The sequence below is a fragment of the Diplotaxodon limnothrissa genome, linkage group LG4, assembly GCF_057381915.1.
Source record: "Diplotaxodon limnothrissa isolate DT_005_m linkage group LG4, D_limnothrissa_male_GT1.1, whole genome shotgun sequence".
Lineage (NCBI taxonomy): Eukaryota > Metazoa > Chordata > Actinopteri > Cichliformes > Cichlidae > Diplotaxodon > Diplotaxodon limnothrissa.
In genome coordinates this window covers 18,862,703-18,884,252 of record NC_140599.1, presented here as the reverse complement: position 1 = coordinate 18,884,252, position 21,550 = coordinate 18,862,703, and the positions used below count along the sequence as shown (strand labels likewise).

General features: G+C 42.5%; 2 protein-coding genes across 2 annotated transcripts; both read left to right on the top strand.

Annotated features, from left to right (window-relative positions):
• The first annotated feature begins 278 nt into the window (after nt 1-278).
• Nucleotides 279-3,208, top strand: LOC146633625 (uncharacterized). Its single transcript, XM_085351580.1, has 2 exons — nt 279-432; nt 2,409-3,208. Exons 1-2 carry the CDS (start codon nt 279-281, stop codon nt 3,206-3,208), a joined length of 954 nt encoding a protein of 317 aa, XP_085207706.1.
• A 7,564-nt stretch (nt 3,209-10,772) lies between these two features.
• On the top strand, nt 10,773-21,516 carry LOC146633624 (testis-expressed protein 2-like). The gene is made up of 12 exons (XM_085351566.1): nt 10,773-11,254; nt 13,964-15,318; nt 16,303-16,503; nt 16,799-17,081; nt 17,277-17,464; nt 18,046-18,246; nt 19,372-19,471; nt 19,914-20,046; nt 20,142-20,279; nt 20,395-20,604; nt 20,729-20,849; nt 21,027-21,516. The coding sequence occupies exons 2-12, from the start codon at nt 14,110-14,112 to the stop codon at nt 21,171-21,173; spliced, it is 2,931 nt and encodes a 976-aa protein (XP_085207692.1). The 5' UTR covers nt 10,773-11,254; nt 13,964-14,109; the 3' UTR covers nt 21,174-21,516.
• Nucleotides 21,517-21,550: the final 34 nt, after the last annotated feature.

The window sequence follows — 21,550 nt, the reverse complement described above, 5'->3', positions numbered from 1 at the left end:
TGTTTTAGCCTCGATGTAATTTGTATTTTGCTGTTGTAACTCCCAAAAATGTGACTTCTACTTGCACATTCCGTGTACGCTCCAATTTTGAAAGGCCCAAACCGGAGGTAACATAGTGGCTTCTTAACTGTCCATAGGCTGTTGGGCTGATGCTCTGAGTACGTTGGAGTTTGTCTTTTTTTAAACAAACAAAAAAAAAAACCAACTTTCTTTCTCTTTTTTTTGGTAACCGTTGCTGTTTTTGTTTCTTATCGCCCACCTGAGGCACGGACGCCACGATGTTTCAGCTCAGGTTGTTTGTTCACCAGCGCCTGTACGCTGCAGCTGAAGAGATCCTCGGGCAGATGGAGAACACCATCACGTTAGTTTTGCACGAGGCAGACGTTCGAGCTAAAGAGGAGGCGGAAAGTCTGCGACACCAGCTGAAATCAGGTTTAGGACGATTCTTTACATTTTTTTTGTCATGTTTTTTGTTGTCGTAGCTTTATAAACAGCTTTGTGGCTATGAATGATGTTCACGCATGCGCAAATAATTCACGCGCGGAATACCAGAAAGCTTTGCTCCTGCATAATGAGAGATAGTTCAATACAAAGCTAACAAATAGTAAGGTAGCACTTAATCATCACAGAATAAGATAAAGGTAGTTACTCCAATGATATCAATTTGTTCAGCTGTGAAGTACAAACCATCGTAAATGCATTTCATCTGCTTTGGCGAATGAAAGTGACAAAAGTTGCACTGGTGAGGGAACGACAAGAAAACCCGCAAGTATAGTTTCATGCTGCCAGAAGTGACAAGGACTCTAGCAAGAAACATAACTGGAGAAGGGTGGTCGGAAAGTATAAGGAGATGGCAATGATCTGCAGCCACCACCTGCAAAACCAACACCTTTTTGTCTTATTGTTCTCTCTCCAGTGTACCTGCCATCACTTTCGTTTGTAACAAAAGAGCTGAATTTAATTTGCAATGGTTCCTGCTTCCTAACTGGGCAGATTGATATCCCTTAGGTCTGACTTTGTGGTATATTCTGATAATCAAGTGTTCCCTAGCTCCAGGTGCTCCAGGTAATAACTGACATTCACAAGTATGCTCAGTTACATAGTTATATAAATTATATATATGTTAGATAAAGCATTTCTTGGCAAAAATGCAATGTGAATGTTGAAAATTTGAAGATTTTGCCTCAAATATTAAAAAAAGATTTTTTTTAAAGATACTCCATAGGACGTCTTCACCTAACAGTATTTAAAAATGTGGACGTGCACACGTTTACTCTCACGAGTGAGTTGTGCATCGTTATTACCTAACACTATTTAAAAATATATGCACACACACATTGATACACACCTGCCTCTGTGTTTCTCTTCCAACCAAGCAGTCTGAGTCTATGACTGTCTTTTATACAGTCATTGATCTGAAGGTGCTGAATTTGTATCCACCAATCAGGAGCAGCTTGTGTCTCTTTCCTTATTTTTCCTACTGAAACTCAGAAGAAATCACTGCTGAGATACCCAGAAACAAACGGTTGCCACACGAAAACCTTAGGTCCCATTGACAAACTTTTGACACTACGAGCACAAGGAGATTTTACTAAAGCAGGATATGTGTTTTTAAAAGACACAAAACGCTAAACATTTGATACCAGAACAGTTTCTGTAAGCACAAAGTATGCAGAAGAAGTTAAGTGCCAAAAAATGTGCAGGAGGGTAACAATAATGTGAATGTATTCACATTAAGCAAATGCTTAAACAGGAGATAGTTAGTTCGTGATATTATTCATTACACTTACCTAAATTTACTGATATCGTATTAAAGACATTGGCCTGGATAGCAATAGCAATTTATAGCCAGCAGCCTGTCTTATTTATGTTTTGTTTTTGTTTTTTTTTTAATACCATTTTCAAGCAAATATATTATTTTTTCTTTTATTTTGATTAGAATGAAGATTTAAGGTCGGGTGAACTCCATTGGATTTTTGGTTTTTGAGGGGGCCGCGTTACTCTTGACTTTAAGGCTTGACTGCTTTAATCCAATCCAATCCAATTTTATTTATAAAGCACTTTAAAATACAAAGCACAGGACCAAAGTGCTGTACAGAAAATAAGTTAAAAACAATAGAATAACAGAAAATAGCAAAAATAAATAAATAAACACATAATACATGAAAAATTAAAACAGCCCTATATTAAAAAACAAGATAAAACAGCATAGAATCCACTAAAAACAACTAAAATAAAACCAAAATCTCACATGTTGGTCTCTCTTAACTCTATTTAGAGGTGTGAAGAGCACTTTTCCAGAAACTCTCAGGACAGCATTTTCTAGCACTTACATTTATTTCCATTTAAAAGCAAAGAGGAAACCCTACAGGTGATTGGGTAACATTTGTGGATATTTTCCTTTGTAGCTGAAGAACTTCCAATGACCAACAGTGCCGTCCAACATGGAGATGAATGTGACTCCCCGCTGCTGCAGGAGTGCGAGGGACCCACAAACACAGAAGAGTTTGACTTGACACCGAGCCCTGAGAATCCAGGAACCCCTGAGCCCACTGCAGATCTAAGCAGTAACAGTGGGAACTACTGCCTGGTGGAGAGGCCTGAGGTGAAGATGGAGCAGGAGGAGCATAGGAATGAGAGTTTTTTCTCTCCTCCAGGAACTGTGAAAAGTGAGGAAGAACAGTCGGACTCGCAAATACATGAAATGCAGATGCTTTCTTCAAACTTGTCTGCAGCAGTTAGTGAGGAGACGGAGAGAGGAGAACAGGCCATAACTGTGAAACAGAGAGCAAAGATGATGCAAGGTGACGGCATCAGTGACGGCAAGAAAGCCCAAGCAGCTTTGTCTTATAAGAACTGCTCGGTTAAAAGGAAAAAAGGTCGCAAGTTTTGCCATTTGTGCGGGAAGCGTTTTCACTACACCGCCTCTTTAATGAAGCACATCAAAACGCACGAGAAGTGTACCAGTTGCATTATTTGTGGGATGAAATACGGGTGTCCAAAAGAACTTGTTTTCCATTTGAAAAAGAAACACAGAGATGCATATTTTTGTGATGTTTGCGGTAAAACTTTTTTCAAAGTCCGCAGCCTCCAGACTCACGAAAGAAAACACACACTGACGAAAGAGTTTGTGTGTCAGGAATGTGGCAAAACGTACCGGTATAAACACTGTTTGATTACGCACATGAAGAGCCATTCTGGGGAGTAACCATACCCTTGCGATATTTGTGGTATGCGCTTTAGTCAAAATTCATACATGACATGACACAAGACCACCCATATGGGCGAGAAGCCTTAGCCTTGCTATATGTGTTGTTTGCACCTAATCTCAAGTTGCATTTGCAAACATGTATCAAAGCAGAGTGATCCCTTTTTTTCCCGTCTAGTTGAAATTGGATAGCTTTTAATATCATCCACTTAACACGACTGTGCCTGATGTGGTGTCAAATAACTGTAATTCATAATGTTTGGTTTGCTTTAAAGACCATTGCATCATTTCTACAGCTATATGCTGCTGTTGGTTAACACGATTTTGCTGTTTTCCCTAGTGGGCTTTGATGCAAGATTAGTTCAACTTTGACTGCATGAGTACGAGTGTAGAACAACACATCTGCAGCTCTTGTTGCCCTCTGTGATGCTCTGGTGTTGTGAGTTTAATTTCCACAGTTGACACTAAGGTTTAACATTACGGTGATCCACTTGTCTCTGGCTGCAGCCATGACGTGCATACATTTAGATGGTAAATGGTGTTAAATGTAATATTGGTATGTGTATTGTCTCAGATCTGTGGATAATGTAGATAATGTATGTGGATTTTTTTCAATATGTTATTACTTCATAAAACTCTGCATTTTGATGGATTAGAGTCTGGGAGTCCTTTGAATGAAGGGAAAGAAGCTTTTGATTATTTATTTTTAAACGATGTCTTTATGATGCCACAAAATTAGGAAGTTCAGTAGATTTCATAGGAGCTTATTTGTTTCTTTGTGTCAATTTTCAACAGTTTTCCTGTTATTTTGAATTCCAGTAAAACTTCTGAGAAAATGCCTAAATCAGGATAAAGAAACTTCATTTGTTTTTTGTATTTATCAACTACAATACTTCTTTGACTGAAAGTCATGATCTAATCGCAATATTTGATGATCTCATAATGAAAAGACCTTTGTAAATATATACATTTTTTAAGTGTTATGAAAAAGACAACAATCAGAGACTCGGAATGTCAACACACATGCAGTAACTTAATTAAACTCCTGCCATCATGGCTTTAAAAAAAGCATTAAAAGTCATTTAGGTTGTTGCAGTTTCTTTTTTGGTGTGTTGGGAACTAGATCACCACCCTTCAAATGAGATTGTGCATGGGGTGTATCCTAATAATAAATAACTTTTCTTTACATTTTTATCTACTTTAGCAAATTTAATTTTGTGCTATTTTGCAACTGGCAGCATGCTGACATGCTGAAGTGAGATTGTGATGTTCTTGCATTTAAATGCTTGAATGTTTTCTTTGTAGGATGAGAGATCAAAATAAAGAGGAGCAGTTACAGTGGGGCAAAAAAGTATTTAGTCAGCCACCGATTGTGCAAGTTCCCCCACCTAAAATGATGACAGAGGTCAGTAATTTGCACCAGAGGTACACTTCAACTGTGAGAGACAGAATGTGAAAAAAAAATCCATGAATCCACATGGTAGGATTTGTAAAGAATTTATTCGTAAATCAGGGTGGAAAATAAGTATTTGGTCAATAACAAAAATACAACTCAATACTTTGTAACATAACCTTTGTTGGCAATAACAGAGGTCAAACATTTACTATAGGTCTTTACCAGGTTTGCACACACAGTAGCTGGTATTTTGGCCCATTCCTCCATGCAGATCTTCTTGAGAGCAGTGATGTTTTGGGGCTGTCGCCAAGCAACACGGACTTTCAACTCCCGCCACAGATTTTCTATGGGGTTGAGGTCTGGAGACTGGCTAGGCCACTCCAGGACTTTCAAATGCTTCTTACGGAGCCACTCCTTTGTTGCCCGGGCGGTGTGTTTTGGATCATTGTCATGTTGGAAGACCCAGCCTCGTTTCATCTTCAAAGTTCTCACTGATGGAAGGAGGCTATGGCTCAAAATCTCACGATACATGGCCCCATTCATTCTGTCCTTAACACGGATCAGTCGTCCTGTCCCCTTGGCAGAAAAACAGCCCCATAGCATGATGTTTCCACCCCCATGCTTCACAGTAGGTATGGTGTTCTTGGGATGCAACTCAGTATTCTTCTTCCTCCAAACACGACGAGTTGAGTTTATACCAAAAAGTTCTACTTTGGTTTCATCTGACCACATGACATTCTCCCAATCCTCTGCTGTATCATCCATGTGCTCTCTGGCAAACTTCAGACGGGCCTGGACATGCACTGGCTTCAGCAGCGGAACACGTCTGGCACTGCGGGATTTGATTCCCTGCCGTTGTAGTGTGTTACTGATGGTGACCTTTGTTACTTTGGTCCCAGCTCTCTGCAGGTCATTCACCAGGTCCCCCCGTGTGGTTCTGGGATCTTTGCTCACCGTTCTCATGATCATTTTGACCCCACGGGATGAGATCTTGCGTGGAGCCCCAGATCGAGGGAGATTATCAGTGGTCTTGTATGTCTTCCATTTTCTGATGATTGCTCCCACAGTTGATTTCTTCACACCAAGCTGCTTGCCTATTGTAGATTCACTCTTCCCAGTCTGGTGCAGGTCTACAATACTTTTCCTGGTGTCCTTCGAAAGCTCTTTGGTCTTGGCCATGGCGGAGTTTGGAGTCTGACTGTTTCAGGCTGTGGACAGGTGTCTTTTATACAGATGATGAGTTCAAACAGGTGCCATTCATACAGGTAACGAGTGGGGGACAGAAAAGCTTCTTACAGAAGACGTTACAGGTCTGTGAGAGCCAGAGATTTTCCTTGTTTGAGGTGACCAAATACTTATTTTCCACCCTAATTTACGAATAAATTCTTTACAAATCCTACCATGTGAATTCATGGATTTTTTTTTCACATTCTGTCTCTCACAGTTGAAGTGTACCTCTGGTGCAAATTACTGACCTCTGTCATCATTTTAAGTGGGGGAACTTGCACAATCGGTGGCTGACTAAATACTTTTTTGCCCCACTGTATGTGAGGCTGTGGATAGCATCAAGGAGAGCGCTCTCAGTGGTGCTTAATGGAGTAGTTTTGGGGGAATTGCTGTTTAAAACTGGCCCCTGGGCTCAGAAGATTACACATGAAAGAGAGGGTCATTTTGATAATAGTTCTTTCAAAGCGGTTCTTGACTGCAACAATGAGACTTAGCAAGATCAAAAAAGTACGAACACTTTATAAGAGTAGAGGAGCTACTAAAAGCACACGACAGCCTAAACCCATTCACAGTGTTAACTGAGTGTTGTTTTTTGCCCTGACTCATGCTTCTTATTAAGTGCACCTGCTTAAAACCATGTTTGCCTTTAGAGCTGCTCAAAGTCTCTTAAATCACCTTTCTGATGCTCATTTAGAAACTCATGTTGCAGTTTGAACTGGATTAAACACCCTGATTATTAATTTTCAGTTGGAAGAATGAAACACCTGCACTCTGTCTGCAATTACTTGGTCATCTCCAGTGAAGGTGAAAGATCAGAAGGGTTATGACGAAACAAACCTGACCTCTCAACTGGAGCCACTTCTGACAGTGCACGGACTATGCTGTCTTTGCACCTTTGTTAAATGTAGCATTTAGATTACTTCTGAATCACTGAATGTTGTTTTTATGTTACACCGTGAGCCCCAAAAAGCCACGTGGGTCTGTTCTCCTATGACAGGGGTAGGGAACTCCAGGCCTCGAGACCGAGTGTCCTACAGGTTTTAGAAGTGTCCTTGATCCAACACAGCTGGTTTCAATGGCTTAATTACCTCCTCAACATGTCTTGAAGTTCTCCAAAGGCCTGGTATTGAACTAATCATTTGATTCAGGTGTGCTGACCCAGGGTGAGATCTAAAACCTACAGGACATCTGCTCTCGAGCCTGGAGTTCCCTACCCCTGTCCTATGAGATCACAGGAGGGGCCGTAGGGGTTTGGCGCTTAGTGGATTGGGTGGCAGTCAGAGGCAGAGGTCTTGGCCCCCCAATCTCTGGCCTCCAAAATTGGCTTGTGGTGCATGGGATGTCACCTCACTGGTGCGGAAGGAGCCCAAGCCTGGTGTGTGAGGTTGGGAGTTAGCAAATATATATATAGTCTGGCTCATCTCAATGCATAGCTCAGGCTCTGGAACCAGTGTTCAGGAGAGGGGTTAGACTCTGTTCCACTCTGGAATTCACTGGCTGTATATTAGGATTTACCCCAGTGGATTAGAGAATTGCTTACCTGTGCCTTCAAGTCGGGAAACAGGTCCTGACTATCGATGGTGCCTATACACCAAATGACAGTTCAGTTGTTGTTGTCTGTGTTTTTGCATCTTATCTCCCACCTGAGACAAGGACGGCATGACGTTTCAGCCGTGGTCATTTGTTCACCAGCAGCTGTACGCAGCAAAGGAGATCCTCGAACAGCAGGAGAAAACAATCACAGAAGTACTGCATGAAGCAGAAGTTAATCAACTCTAATGATGAGGGGGAAAGTCTGCGACACCAGAAATCTGGTTCAGTTCTTTAAATTGTTTTTCTAGGCGTATCGAGTGGAAGCTTTATAACTAACTATGGATGGTGCTACACACATGCACACACAGTCGACGTACATAGTACCAGAAAGCTACACCGCTGCTATAACGAAACAAATAAAAACATACAAGTAAAATACTCACAAAGCATTTTTGCGATGTTGGTGGTAAGACTTCTTACCGGATGCATGGACTCCAGATTCATAAAAAAACACGCACACACACATTAGTGTGCCAAGAAAGTGGCAAAACACTTCACCGCAGAGATAATCTCACTGTGCGTGTGAGGACCCAATCTGGGGAGAAACGTACCACTGTGGAGAGTGTGGCAGACTTTTTTCTGCAAAGCAGTCGCCTGAAAATACAAATGAGGTACCATTCAGGAAAACAAATGGACCCTTGTGATGTTTGCAGACCACACATGTGGAAGAAAAGCCTTACACCTGCAATTTTTGTAACTACAGTACTCTCTTTGCCTCTAGCTGTAATTTTAATTTGAACTAAGCAAATATGTTAAGTAGCTGCAGAATAATCAGTATGGTTTTCTGTGTGAATGAACTAGATTTAACTAGAGGAGTGGTAATACAATAGTATTACAAACTATTCCACCATATGAACCTGAAATCTGTGGAAGAGCTGAGCTGTGCAATGGTAGAAAAAAAACAACGAAATTTGAATTTGTGTGTAAATTTGTGCATTTTTGTCTTTTTCTTCTCCAGACTGAGGCTGCTGACACTTAATAAAGTCTGACACACAAACACAGTCATGTTAACAGCTGCATTTTGATAGACATTTCAATATCAGGTGTATGGATCTGATACAGAGGAGTTTTAAAAAATGAACTACATGAAAACTGCTGTGAGTGCACACTGCTGAGAAAAGACCCACAGAGATTCTCACAGAGAGTCGGTTCAGCAAAGTTTGCTGCAAACCTTACTACACCCCGTTTTATGTTCATTTAAACATTCCCTTGCCAAATATATATGTGCTGTGAAGTACATCGCTACAAATACATATGCAGTAAGGCCAGCCAGCATGCTGCATCCATGCTTTTCAGACCCAGAGCTGATGCTGCACCTCGTTACTAAATCCAACAGTGGCTTTTTGATGATAAAAGAGGCTTTTTCTGAGCCGTGGACACACTGTACTTAGATTTCCCTTCAGACCCTGCAGGGGAGGTCTGCATACAAGATGCATGCAGACAACCATTTAGCTCTGCACCACCACAAATCATCATGTACTTTGTTTTTCTTCTTCTGTCAGACGTTCAAAATACAATATTGAAATATCAGTCAGATATCTGTCCAGTACTCTGAGCTGTCAGACTTTGACATGAAAAGCATCAGAATTCATAAGATAATAAGTAAAGGTGAGAGTGCATGCAGCTATCCCTTAAGGGGGGAAGTAAGAAGATAGAGCTGATGAAGATTCGGTTTAGTTTTATTTATATAACCCCAAATCACAACAACAATCGCCTCAAGGTGCTTTATACTTAAAAGACCCTATGGCCCTCTGTGAGCAAGTGTTTGGTTACAGTGGGAAGGACAAACACGTTTTTTATGGAAAGAAAACTCCAGCAGAACCAGGCACAGGGAGGGTCAGCCATTTACTGAGACTGGTTGAGGGTCAGATAAGGGAGGACAAAAGTCACAACGTGGAAGAGAGCCAGAAAAATTATAATAACTAATGATTAAATGCAGAATGGTGTGTTAACACCAACTCAGAGAAAGTGACTGAAGAAGAAATGAAAAGTGCATCACTGGAAGCTCCCAGAGGCCTATTGCAGCATAACTGAGGGAAGATTCAAGGTCATCTAATCCAGCCATAACTATAAGCTTTATCAAAATGGAAAGTTTTAATCCTAATTTTTAAAGTAAAGAGAGTGTCTCTCTCCCAAATACGAACTGGGAGTTGCTCCATAAAAGAGGAACCTGAAAGCTGAAGGCTCTGCCTCCCATTTTACTTTATCCTATCGAACCAGATGATGTTATGTTCCTAAAGTGAATTTGACATTTGATCATACTTGCTCAGTTGTAGCTGAATTGTAACAGAGAAGTAAATCACTCAGGGCACAAGAATTTTCTTAGACACAATGTTCATTCAACAACGCTGCTTTAACCTCCTGGGACCTGGCGTCCACATATGTGGACATCAGATTTTGGGTTATCCAGATCAAAATACTAAATTTTGCTCTACAGGGGCCTGATCTCCACTCGTGAGGACATTGTTCTGCCACTGTCCTATCAAAATTTAAAGCAAATGTCCTCATATGTGGATCTCATTTTTCTCAGAAACAAAAATCAGGTAAAAAAAATAAAAATAAAATAAATTAATTCTTTCTTTTGACATTCATCAGGTCCCAATCAGCCCAAATAGAAATGAAAAATGCATGCCATGAAAACGTTTGGGTCGTAGGAGGTTAAGTGAGCAAATAATGAGTTCTGCTGTTTTCCCAACAGGTGGCAGCAGACACTAAATTTAGGACTGATGCACCATGTCGCAACACTGTTGTTTTATAGGCGGTCCGTGCCTCAACACTTCAAGCCTTTAAGACCCCAGTTACTTATAATTAATGATTGTCAGTGGATTACCCGAAAAACTATATTAAGCTAGCACCCACCCTTTGTTTGTTTGCATGTTTCAGCACAGGACCCAAAGGTTTATGCAATAACTGATATCTGAAGCACAAATAATAATAATAGTAATAATAATAATAATAAAAACAATACAACCGTCGAGCACAAATACAGCTGGCAACCTAAAAGCAGTCGCGGGAAATCAGGTTATTGCCTCCCGTTTAATCCTTCTCTTTCTAAATGTATATTCCTTTAAGTCACACAAGCACAAACCCAATGATGCAAATCATTAATATGGAGCTTTAAAAAAACAATGTTAATGATTTAAGTCAATTAAGTAATTAGTAAATTAATTAGAAGGGAGTCATGAAAAGTTTCCTGTTTGCACGCACAGATGAAAGCGGGGCTTCAATGTTAGCTGGATTGCCATAAAAACAGTCTTTTGAACATTAATCCCGGCGTGAATTTTCCAGGTCGCGCAATTACATAAGTCTGCGTACAGCGGGGACTGCGGAGAGGAGGGTTGAGCTCAGGCTCTGTTTTCACGCTGTGGGGCAGAGCAGAGAGGAGTCGTCACTCCGCCAACTGTTGGCCTCTGAGATCTAATCTGGATTACAGTTTGGTCCACTCTGCAGCCAGGACACCAATAATCACATTATTCTGTTTCGGCCTGACGCCTCCCGAAGCGGGCGGAAGTGGCGATGTCAAGTCGTGGCACCGCCGCTGGCTTGCTTGTCTCTCAAAGCTGAACTGCGCGTTTAAACGCCAGTCATTTGTTCTCGGGAGTTTGGATGGTTTCCCCAGCGAAGGTGATGTGAATGAAGTTGGGTGAGCGTTCCTGCGGTAGGTGGTTGGCTGGGTGGCGTGAATCCCCGTGTGCAGAGCACGCACTCTGCAGCACATCCAGACCGATCACTGCAGCCTGCGCTGGAAGCGCAATAAATTACTCTGGACCTCACCCAACCTCTGCCACTGATATATTAGAGGGGCAGATGGTCAGTCATGGCACGTTTAGGTAAGTACTAACGCATTGCTGTTTTTCTTTTGTTTGGGAAAAATCTCTGTCAGTGCAATAGAATAGATTCTTTTACTACCAAAAAATCAGAGTTGTAGGATTTTGTCTTGAGACACTGATTTTCTCGTCCTCATCATGCTCTGGTGAATTTGGTGTGTTTTGAAATAGCTCTACTTATCAGCGGGGAACGGTTTAAAAGCTAAAAAACAAAAAAGTTTTGAGGGAGGATGTGCTCCAACAGACTCTTTAAGCCCCTGAAGTATTATCTTAATAACCTGCTTCAGTTCAAGTCCACTGATACTTACCTTGTGATACCCAAACAAACACCACCCAGTGCCAAATGTGTCACCGTGGTCAAATGGTTGTTTGAGGGCAAGATTAAGAGGCACAGGGATGGCATGGAAATAAAGGTGCGTGATGCCAGCCTCTAGGGCCAGTCCTCAAATGATCCCAGGTAACAGTTAAATCTATTTATTTTAATGAATTAAATCTTTCTCAGAAAAAAATAACATTTGAAATATTATTTTGTCTCCTCTTTATCCGATTCCCCCCACTTAATCCAGGATAAAAAGGCCAAGAGGAGGACAGAGCAGGGGAGACATGACACTTTGGCAGAATTCAAAACCGTGTTGACGTCAGGGATAAAAGTGGGACTCTGCTGGTGCCATCATTATTCCCTCATTAATCCATTCTGACTCATATGTTGCTGTCTGCTGATTGGAAGAATATGCTGGAAGAATATATCAAATGCACATCATTTGATATCGCTTTCAGTGTCAAACGTGAACTTTGTCATCTCAGCTGTATGCAAGTGTGCAGAGAGATGGAACTGCAAATCTCGGAGACCCCAGTGAACACATAGTGCAAATAAAACAAAACATTTTGCTTCAACATGAAGAACAGTGCAAATACTAAATACACACAAGTAGGCAATATGCTCCTAAATTTAAACTAAATGATGTGGTTAATATTTACAGAGAATATAGGACGATGGTTGAATTGACCAAACGTGTTCTGAGTGTATGGGCAGGTATAAATGACGTGTGCAATACAGAAGCTTAACCTGAAGACAGAGTCTGAACTTACAGACCTATGAAATACGACATGTGCATTCTTAGAGTTCAGTGTGTGACTTTTTCCATCAGTGTCCTTGTGCGTGAGTATAAGATCTTTTAGCTTGTGACATTTAAAAAAAAACACATTTATAGAAAGTTTTCAGGTCTGATAGTTTGTCACGGTTAAGCCTTCACACTGAAAGGCTGGGAGTCGCCCAGCTGTTGACAGCTTTTTAATGCCAAGAACTGCATTTTCAGTTATCATTTCTCTATTATTTTCTTAACAAGCTACTAAACTGTTATAACAAAGGATTTATTGCTGTCTCGGTTTCTTTGCATTTTACTTTCTCTTAATGAGCTTGTTTCCTTTGAACCGTGTTTTTAGTTCTTTTTTTCTGCTCATTATTTCTTTCCTGTGACAGAAAAAATGTTGGTGTGTAGATTCTAATTTTAGCTTCTAATCCTTCATATTTTTTTCCAGAGGAATATCTGCTCCACTTTCCACTCCCAAACGACAAACCAAGAACACGAGGTCTAGGCTTGCCTGTATCTTTGTCTCCAGTCCTCTGAGGGTTACACCTCCTCACTCTTACTTGTGCAAAATTGCATCCACAGTCCTGCCTGGAAAGCTGCCAACTCCCTGCTGACTATATTCCACTGAGCAGCGGAGGTTTTCCTCCCCCTGTCAGCACGAACTGATCCAAATTGACTTGCAAGTGGAAATTGATTAGGGTAATGCAGTACTGTCTAGGGCAGCTTAAGCACTCAAAGAGCAGCACTTTTGGTTAATTAGATTTGACAAGCAGCCCAGCAGCTTGGTGCTAAAATTAATATCTCGCCGTATGAGCGTCATGCAGAGACACAGAGAGATTTGGTGGCACCCAAAGCAAGTTAACCGGTTTCTTTTTCAGGCCCTGAAAATTGGTTTCATCAAGATCATTTATAACACACAGAACCAATTACTAATCATGTTGTTCAAATTTTGCTTCTTATTTCCTTGCATGACTGTATTTGCTCACTAATAGCCGCATTTCTTAGTTTATTATGATGCAGATGAGCAGGGTCACATTACATTGCTCATAAAGCTTGACTGATACTGCAGATCACACTGTGTTGTGTGTGTGAGCTAGTTTATGGATAAATGCACTTGAAACTGACTGATTCATCAAATGCAACTTGTGCCCTGAGTGATTTAGTTCTCTGTTACAAAAGCTTCTTTAATCAGGAAGATTACAGCCGTTTGATGTGTTGACTCTCAGTGAATTAAACTGTACAGTCTGCCTGGCAATGATATATGCTCGTGATTGATTTAAAGGGTTTTTAACCTCCTAAGACCCGAACTCTTCCACGACATGCATTTTTAATTTCTCTTTGATATTTGGGCATATTGGGGCCCGATGAATGTAAAAACAAAGAATTACCAGATTTTTTTTTTTTTACCTTACTTTTGTTTTTAAGAAAATAAGAGCCACATCTGAGGATATTCATTTAAAAGACGAAGGAGAAGGTGCAGAAAGGACTGAGAGAAAAAACAAGTGACAAGAGAAAGGGGAAAGAAACTTTCAAAGGTTTGGAAGAGTGGAACAGAGAGAAAGGAAATAAAGGGCAGGTCAAAGTAGTGGATTTAAAACTATATTTTCACTGTTTTTTTCAGGGTCCAACACAATGGACTGCACCCACCCTGAGAAGGATTTTCCAGTTGTCCATGCAGTTACAGTTTCTCATGCATTCGTGTCTCGGAGGGCTACAACTCCATCTTTTTGACCACATCCTCATCTTAGCTCCTCATTAACAACCATCATGGAGGACAGCAAGCTGATCTTCAGTCTGGACCGCCATGAGGAGGGTCCTTCTGTGACCTTTTCCAAAGACAAACCAGAAAGCAGGGAGAGCCGGCCTGAACCCAATTTGTGGATCAATCTGGACCTTAGCCAAGGGCAACGCTCCCAGCCTCTCTTCCTGCCTCACTCCCCCTCTTCCCCAGGCTCGTTAGCTGATCTATCAGAATCATCAGCAGGTCTGCCTGTCACCACCAACCTAGTGAAATCTTCCTCCACGGATCTGGAGCCAAGGGAAAGCAGCTCTTTAAGAAGCAAGCCCCTCCTCAGTCTGGTCAAGTCTCTCAGCACAGAGATCTCCCGCCGTGTAGAGCCCGAGGTCAACCTCTCCAAGTCTGACTCCAAGCTACATTTGCATCCTTTTAAGCAGCTTACATATCCAAAGATACTGGAGGCCAGACCTGAAACAGGAGGAATGGGTGAGAACGACGCCTGGGTTTCACCTCCCTCCACGGGCAGCATGTCTCCCACGGAGCCACGGGGCAGTTCCCTTATCGCCGAGCTGGAGGACACGCGGCGGAAGTTCTCGGAGGCCATGCAGGACCCACTGAGCATGCTGAGTAAGATTATGGGGGATGAAAGCTCTGGAAGCCCCAAGCAGGGGAGGACTTCTGGTGCAGGAGAATCACCAGCCCCCCACAGCACTGGTGGAAGAGATGGAAGCAGCGACGAAGCAGGCCTCAGGTGTCGGAGGAGGACTGACGGTGAGCACAAAGGGGTGTGTGACACTGCCGTCAGACGACTCCAAAAGGATTCATTAACAAAATCCTCCATCTCCCCAGAACGGCACACCCTAAGCAGAGACAAACATTTGGAAATCTGCACCTATGGGGATATGATTCAGGTGGTGGAGCGCCAGAACAGCTCCAGAGAGACACATCCTAGAACTTACCCTCAGTGTCAAGTGACAGTGCCGGGTTCATCTTTGCCTCTTTACTGGCTCTTTCCTGTGGGCCTTCTAGCTTATGGTTTCTTTGTCCTGCCTCTTCCTCCCTACGTGACAGGTCTGTCAGTGGGGGTTGCATGTGGCTTTATGCTGGGCTTGGTACTGGTGTTCATGTTTGCCCCACAGCGCTCAGCCGCCAAAAGGAACTGGGTCTTACATAGCAAACTCAGTGCCGTGAATGACAATCCACTGGACGGAGAGCTCGCAAATCTACACAACCTACAGGTAATAAATTAGTTTTAAAAATTACTCTATACATGAGCATAGAAGAAGACTAATCTAAATGTTACCTCTAAATCCGTATGCAGTCAAACTGTGGCAGATCAAGACGACAGATACCCAGGAGGACTGTTGTTTTCCCTCTAAATGAAATTGTGCAGGTCAAAGTTTGTATCGCCACAATGAATCTGTTTTAATAGCTTTCCACCTGCTTTAATTCTGCTTTGTGTTCATTTGCAACCATTAATATGATAAAGATTATTACAGCATTTCCATCACAAACATGTTGCCGTTTAAAGAGCCATTGTTGTGATTACGCACACTCCGATCTGCCTCTGTATGCAAAATAACCTCTGCAGCCACTCCTTTTCTGTTTCCTCTTTTGCTAATTTGGCTACATGGAAATGCTCAAATGTTTGTTTTGCAGGATGAGAGATCAAAATATCAAAGATCAGCGGGCATTAGATAGCATCAAAGAAAGATAGTGCTTTGAATGGTGCTTAATGGAATCGTTTTTAGGTAATTGCTGTTTTAAAAGTAGCCCCTGAGGACCGATTATTATCCATGAAAGAGAGGTGCAGTCTGATAATAGCTTTCTCAAAGTACTTCTGTGTCAGTCTGACTAGAACAGTGATACTTAAAAAGATTTTTAAAAAGACAAATTGTATCAGGATAGAGGGCCTTAAGAGGGTGTTAAGTGAGAGTTGTATTGTGCCCGGGCTCGTGTTTCCCCTCCTGCTGAGCTGTTTGTCACAGTTTGCACCACTTGCTGTGGATCTAATTTGCCACAGTACAATCTTTGCCTCCCTAGCCGTATTTAATGCTTAAATGTTAACTCTTGGTTAAATGCAGCCTCAATACAAATACAAATATTTGTATTTGTAGATGTACTTTAGTTTTACCAAGAAAACATAAAATGGTTTGTGGCTGCAGAGGTTTCTGCTTGAATCCTGTCCTTTTGGATTAAATGTTCTTATTACTCACTTTCAGGGCTGGATGAATGAGACCCACAGCTATGACCCTGAGACTTTCCACCCCTCCATCACACACTCTGTCTATGTTACACTGGAAGGCAGCCGGCTGCAACTAGCATACCCACGTGCCAACATCGCCCGGTGGGCTTCTTTCGACGAGACACCCCACAAAGCCGTTTTTCTGCGTTCACGCACTTACCAGCTGGCTAACTGTAAGGTCAGTTCATTTGTGAGAAAGCAAGCCTGCCTTTCAGAGGGACATTAGAACCACCTGAACCCCTTGCTCTTATTTCTCTGCGCCCACTGAAACAGTTATGACCAAAACTAATAAACCGGACCTCTCCGCTATCTCACCTGCCCACTGAGGCAAACTAAAGTAGCTCTCCCTGTATGATAACAGAGTAAAGTTAACACACATTCACTGGCAGTGCTTTCAGAGCATGTTGTATAAATGCAGATGGAACAGAAATGAAATGAATAGTTGGTCCTTCTTTTCAACATTTTTACTTCAGGTGTCTCTGGTGCCTCCTGGTTTGGCTCGTAAGAGGGTGTGGAACAGGAAGTACCCAATCTGCATCACTCTGGCTGAGGGGGAGGTAGGGGAGGAAAGCGTGGTTGAAGGGCAGGAAACCGAAGAAGAAAGGGAAGAGAAAAACACAGATCCCCACCAGCAGTTTCCCGTCACCCTCTACCTGTTTGGTCGCACTGGAAGAGAGAAGGAGGAGTGGTTCCAGCATTTTGTGTCAGCCTCTAGAGCCTTAGCCCAGACCAGTGTAAGAGATGAAGGAAACACAGGTAAGAAGACGACTTGGTTGAGTGATATGGAGAAATTCAGCTGGTTGCGATACTATATGTAGCCCGGAAAAGTCACCTCTTTCATTTAAAATACATGTACTACAAGTTACTCAATGCCAAATTTGCCTTATTCGATCATTCTTTCAGCAATATTTTTAGATTCACCAACTCTTTACTTTCAAATGTGTCACACAGAAACACTAAGCAGTGGAGAGACCATTAAAGAAAGCACAGAGGAGCTGCCTGATTTCCCAGGAGCAATGAAAGCAAGAACCCTATTGGACTACAGCTCCTACATGACTCAGCTAATGGGCTCAGAAAGTTGCAATCCCACCCCCAGCCCCTGCCACAGTGACAAGGGAAGCCCCACGACTTGCAAAAAGGTCAGTGAACAAGCTTTAGATTGACTATCAAGCATCTCTCGAAGTGATGTAAACTTTAAACTTCCCGTCACTGTTTTTCAGGTTCCATTTAAATAGTTTTTTTTTCCATCGGGGGGAGATATAGCAGTGTTTCTTAGCCCTGTTTAACTCATGTCACAATAACCCACACTGATCAGAGCTGCTTTATATCCACTTTTCTTTTATAGTGTTCTCTGTGCTCACATGAGCCTTGTCCAGAATGCTGGCTCAGCTAAATACACCTGCTGACTGGACCAAATTTTTGTATTCAGCAATATCAGATATCATCTGGCTGGAAAACTATAAATAGTAACTCATTGGGACTGGAACATACTTGTCTGTGCTTCTAATGCTGAATTAGGTGGTTTGGGATTGGAACCCCCACAGAGGGACAGTCTGTTCAGATGTTTAGAGGAGGTGCCACAGAAAATGAGAGTGGTATTTATTTTAGATGACAGTGCAAGTGCGTATTTTGTTTCTCAGTCCTATTTGGTCATTTTACTCCTGAAAAATGTTTGTGGAAATATATATGTCTCATTTTTTTTTAAAAATATTTCCTGCAGATTGACGCCAAAGAGCATGGTTCTGGAGGTCAGGGTGGAGCTGAGGCTGATGCAGGTACTGGGCCGGGGGAATGCTCTGCAGAGAGTGAACCCACCTGGGTTAACTGTCTGGTGGGAAGAATCTTCTGGGACTTTCTCTGGGAGAAATACTGGGCCGATCAGGTGGCGCACAAAATCCAGAAGAAACTCAGCAAGATCAAGGTGATGGTGTATGAGAATGTGTGTAGGTTAGGTGTGGGGTTTTTTTTGTTTGTTTTTTAGCAAACTAAAGGAAAGAGAAACATAAAAATCACATTTGGCCCCTGCATGCTACCAGAACTGCTGTGATGCATTACGCCTGTGGTTTACTGCTCTATAAGGGGACAAGTGCACCCCAATCATACTAGCAAACAAAGGTGCCAGATACACTAACCATAGGTTGGGTGTTGCTCATTCTATGCTGCCTTTCATGGATCACAAAAAGTTAGCAGTTGGCATAGGGGAGCTGAAAATGTTATTTATTTTTCGAGCTTAGTCAGATACCACAGCATCAGCAGTGTCCCTGTGACTAATGATGTGGCTTCTTAAAGAGATGGAAACTAAATAAACTGTAGGACAGCCTGAACATCAGGTCAGAGGTCAAAATACATGACATTAAGTGCACAAACGCTGCCTTTCTCCTTTTCTGTGTGTGTGTGTGTGTGGTGTGTTCCTGTCTAGCTATCTTTGTGAGGACCAAAATCTGCATTCTACTATACTTGTGAGAACCAACAGTCACTTGTGAGGACACACTCACCGGTCCTCACATGTTTGAAGGCCTTTTTGAGGCTCAAAATGTGGTTTTAGTGTCAGAGTTACAGTTGGGTTATGGTTATGGTTAGGTTTAGGGTAAGGGTTAGGGTTAGGCATTCATTTTTAATGGTTAGGATTAGGGGAAGGGGCTAGGAAAACCTGTCAATGAAGGTCCTCACTAAGATAGCTGAATGGGGTTGTGTATGTGTGTGTGTGAGAGAGAGAGAGAGAGAGAGAGAGAGAGAGAGTGAGTCTGCTGATAATGCACTCCCTCTGGCTCCCAGGGCAATGGGTGGGGAGTGCTTAGAGGAGCACTGATGGTCCTGCAGCATCCCATTGCTCATTGCATACACTCCTCTGTGACACAGACCTTCTGTTTTTTTTCTCTTACACAGTCACACACATATTCACACAGTATAGTTTCCCCTGCTCGCTCATTTCATGGAGGTAATTAGCCAGCCTTGTAATACTTCTGCTGTGCTTTTGCCTGACTATATTTTAAGAGCTTTCTTTTACTGACGTGAATGCACCAAGACTCCCTTTGTCTCATTGTAGCTGCCGTACTTCATGAATGAGCTGACTCTAGCTGATCTGGACATGGGCACCTGCCTACCTCACATCCTTAGCACATCTAAACCTACGCTGGACTCCAGAGGTACACCATGGTTGTGTTCATATGCTTCCTTTGTCAAATACTTTCTAACGCACGCATTTTAACTGCATGCGAGGAGTAGCCAGACTTTACTGGTTACTTAACAGCGTATACCCAGATCTCTTTCTCAGTCGCATTCCTGCTGTGAGTACAGGCCAAGATCTCAATTGTTTCATTACTGAGTTTGGTTTGTCATGGCCGTCCTAAAAGCTTTCCATTGTCTCCCGCTGAAGCGATTAGCAATCCTCTTAGCCCGAGCTATCGTCAACCAACAATAACTAGCCGAAGCTATCATCCGCCAGTCTAATGTCCCTTCTGCACAACACCGTGCCAAAACGGATTAGGAAGAGAGACCAAACCAAACTCAGGGTTTTGAACTAATTAAGAATTCAGCTGCTGTAAGCTTTAAGCCCTTCCTTTTTTCCCCCACACCTTTATCCCCAAGGTCTGTGGCTACAGCTGGAGTTGGTGTACACCGGCTGCCTTCAGATGACCCTAGAGACAAAGATGAACCTGTGTAAGCTGGGTAAAGAGGGAGAGGATGAGGCTCACAGTGTACCAGAGACCCAGAAAGTGGGGTGAGACCCACTTTAGCATTTCAGTGTTTGCGAAGAAATGTGTTTTTAACCTGAGCAGGTTGATATGATGACTAGAACTGTTATGTTTTTTTCAGCTCTAAGATGAAGCTGTGTATACTGGCTGATAGTGATGAAGAGTCATCCAGCGCAGGGTCATCTGATGAAGAGGAGGTCCCTCCATCTGAGCTACACGGATGCGTGGGAGACAAGAGTCCTGTAATGGCGGCTGACGGGTAACTTAAAAACTTATTTAGAATTTTTCCACCTAGAAATATGAAGGCATGGTGATGACATTTCATCACTATGAGGTAGTCCCTATTGACTGTTCTTGGTCTTTATCCTTTACAGGCACGCAGGTGGCAGGACAAGCAGGAAAATCTTGAGATTCGTGGACAAGATAGCAAAGTCCAAATACTTCCAGAAAGCCACAGAGAATGAGTACATAAGAAAGAAGATATCTGAGGTTTCCAACATGCCCCTGATGCTGAGCGTTGAGGTCCTGGAGCTTTCTGGGACGCTGGCCATCAACATCCCTCCTCCTCCTACTGATAGGATATGGTGCTGATTCTCTTGGCTGTCTTACCACTTCACTGAATTTAATTACCATCAAGAAATTCAGTGCAAACTGCAGGTTTTGTTTCTTTACTCATTATACACCATGGTGATAGCCGCTCTCTTTCAGGTACAGTTTCCGGGTGCCTCCCAGGTTGGACCTTCATGTGCGTCCCATGCTGGGGGAGAGGGAGGTCACCTTCACTCATGTAACTGAGTGGATTGAGAAAAAACTGCAGTGTGAGTTCCAGGTCAGTCCATCAGTGTTTCCGTTTGCCCACGGGGATGATTCCGATTAATAATTCATGCATTTATGTTCTGACAGATTGATATCAGCATGAGCAGAAATTTCCTGCGTCTGTGACAGTAACGTTTAATGATTGCATTAGTAATTAAATATGGTTGTGTTGTCCTTTGTCTCTGAACAGAAAGTGTTTGTCATGCCCAACATGGATGATCTTTATCTGCCCCTCATGACATCTGGACTGGACAACCCACCCGCATCCCACCATTCCTCAATCCATTCCTCATCCCAGCAATCGTCCATGGAGTCTCAGGAGTACCTGTCAGAGTAGGTGCGGCTGATGCCTCAGATGTTGAGGCAAAATTGCTGATGTTCAGCTATTATCCTGAATCTCTAATGGATTCAGAGGCTGCTGCAGCTGGGTCCCAGCTTGAGTGGGTTCTCTGTTACCAGTGCAGGACAAACGTCTCCTGAAGCCTCGCTGAGCTCAGCAGTGACCTCCTGACTGTGAGAATGATGCTGCAGTGCCCCCTACTGTGAAGTTCATTACTGACAAGAGAAATGTTTTTTACAATGCTGACAACTGCTAACTGCACAAAATTAAAGGGTTATTGATGTATTTTTAAAAGGGAATGCTGTTTGAGCCAACTATCATCCATCCGTCCATCCATCCAGGAAAGAATAAAATTTGATGAAAACTTTCCTCGT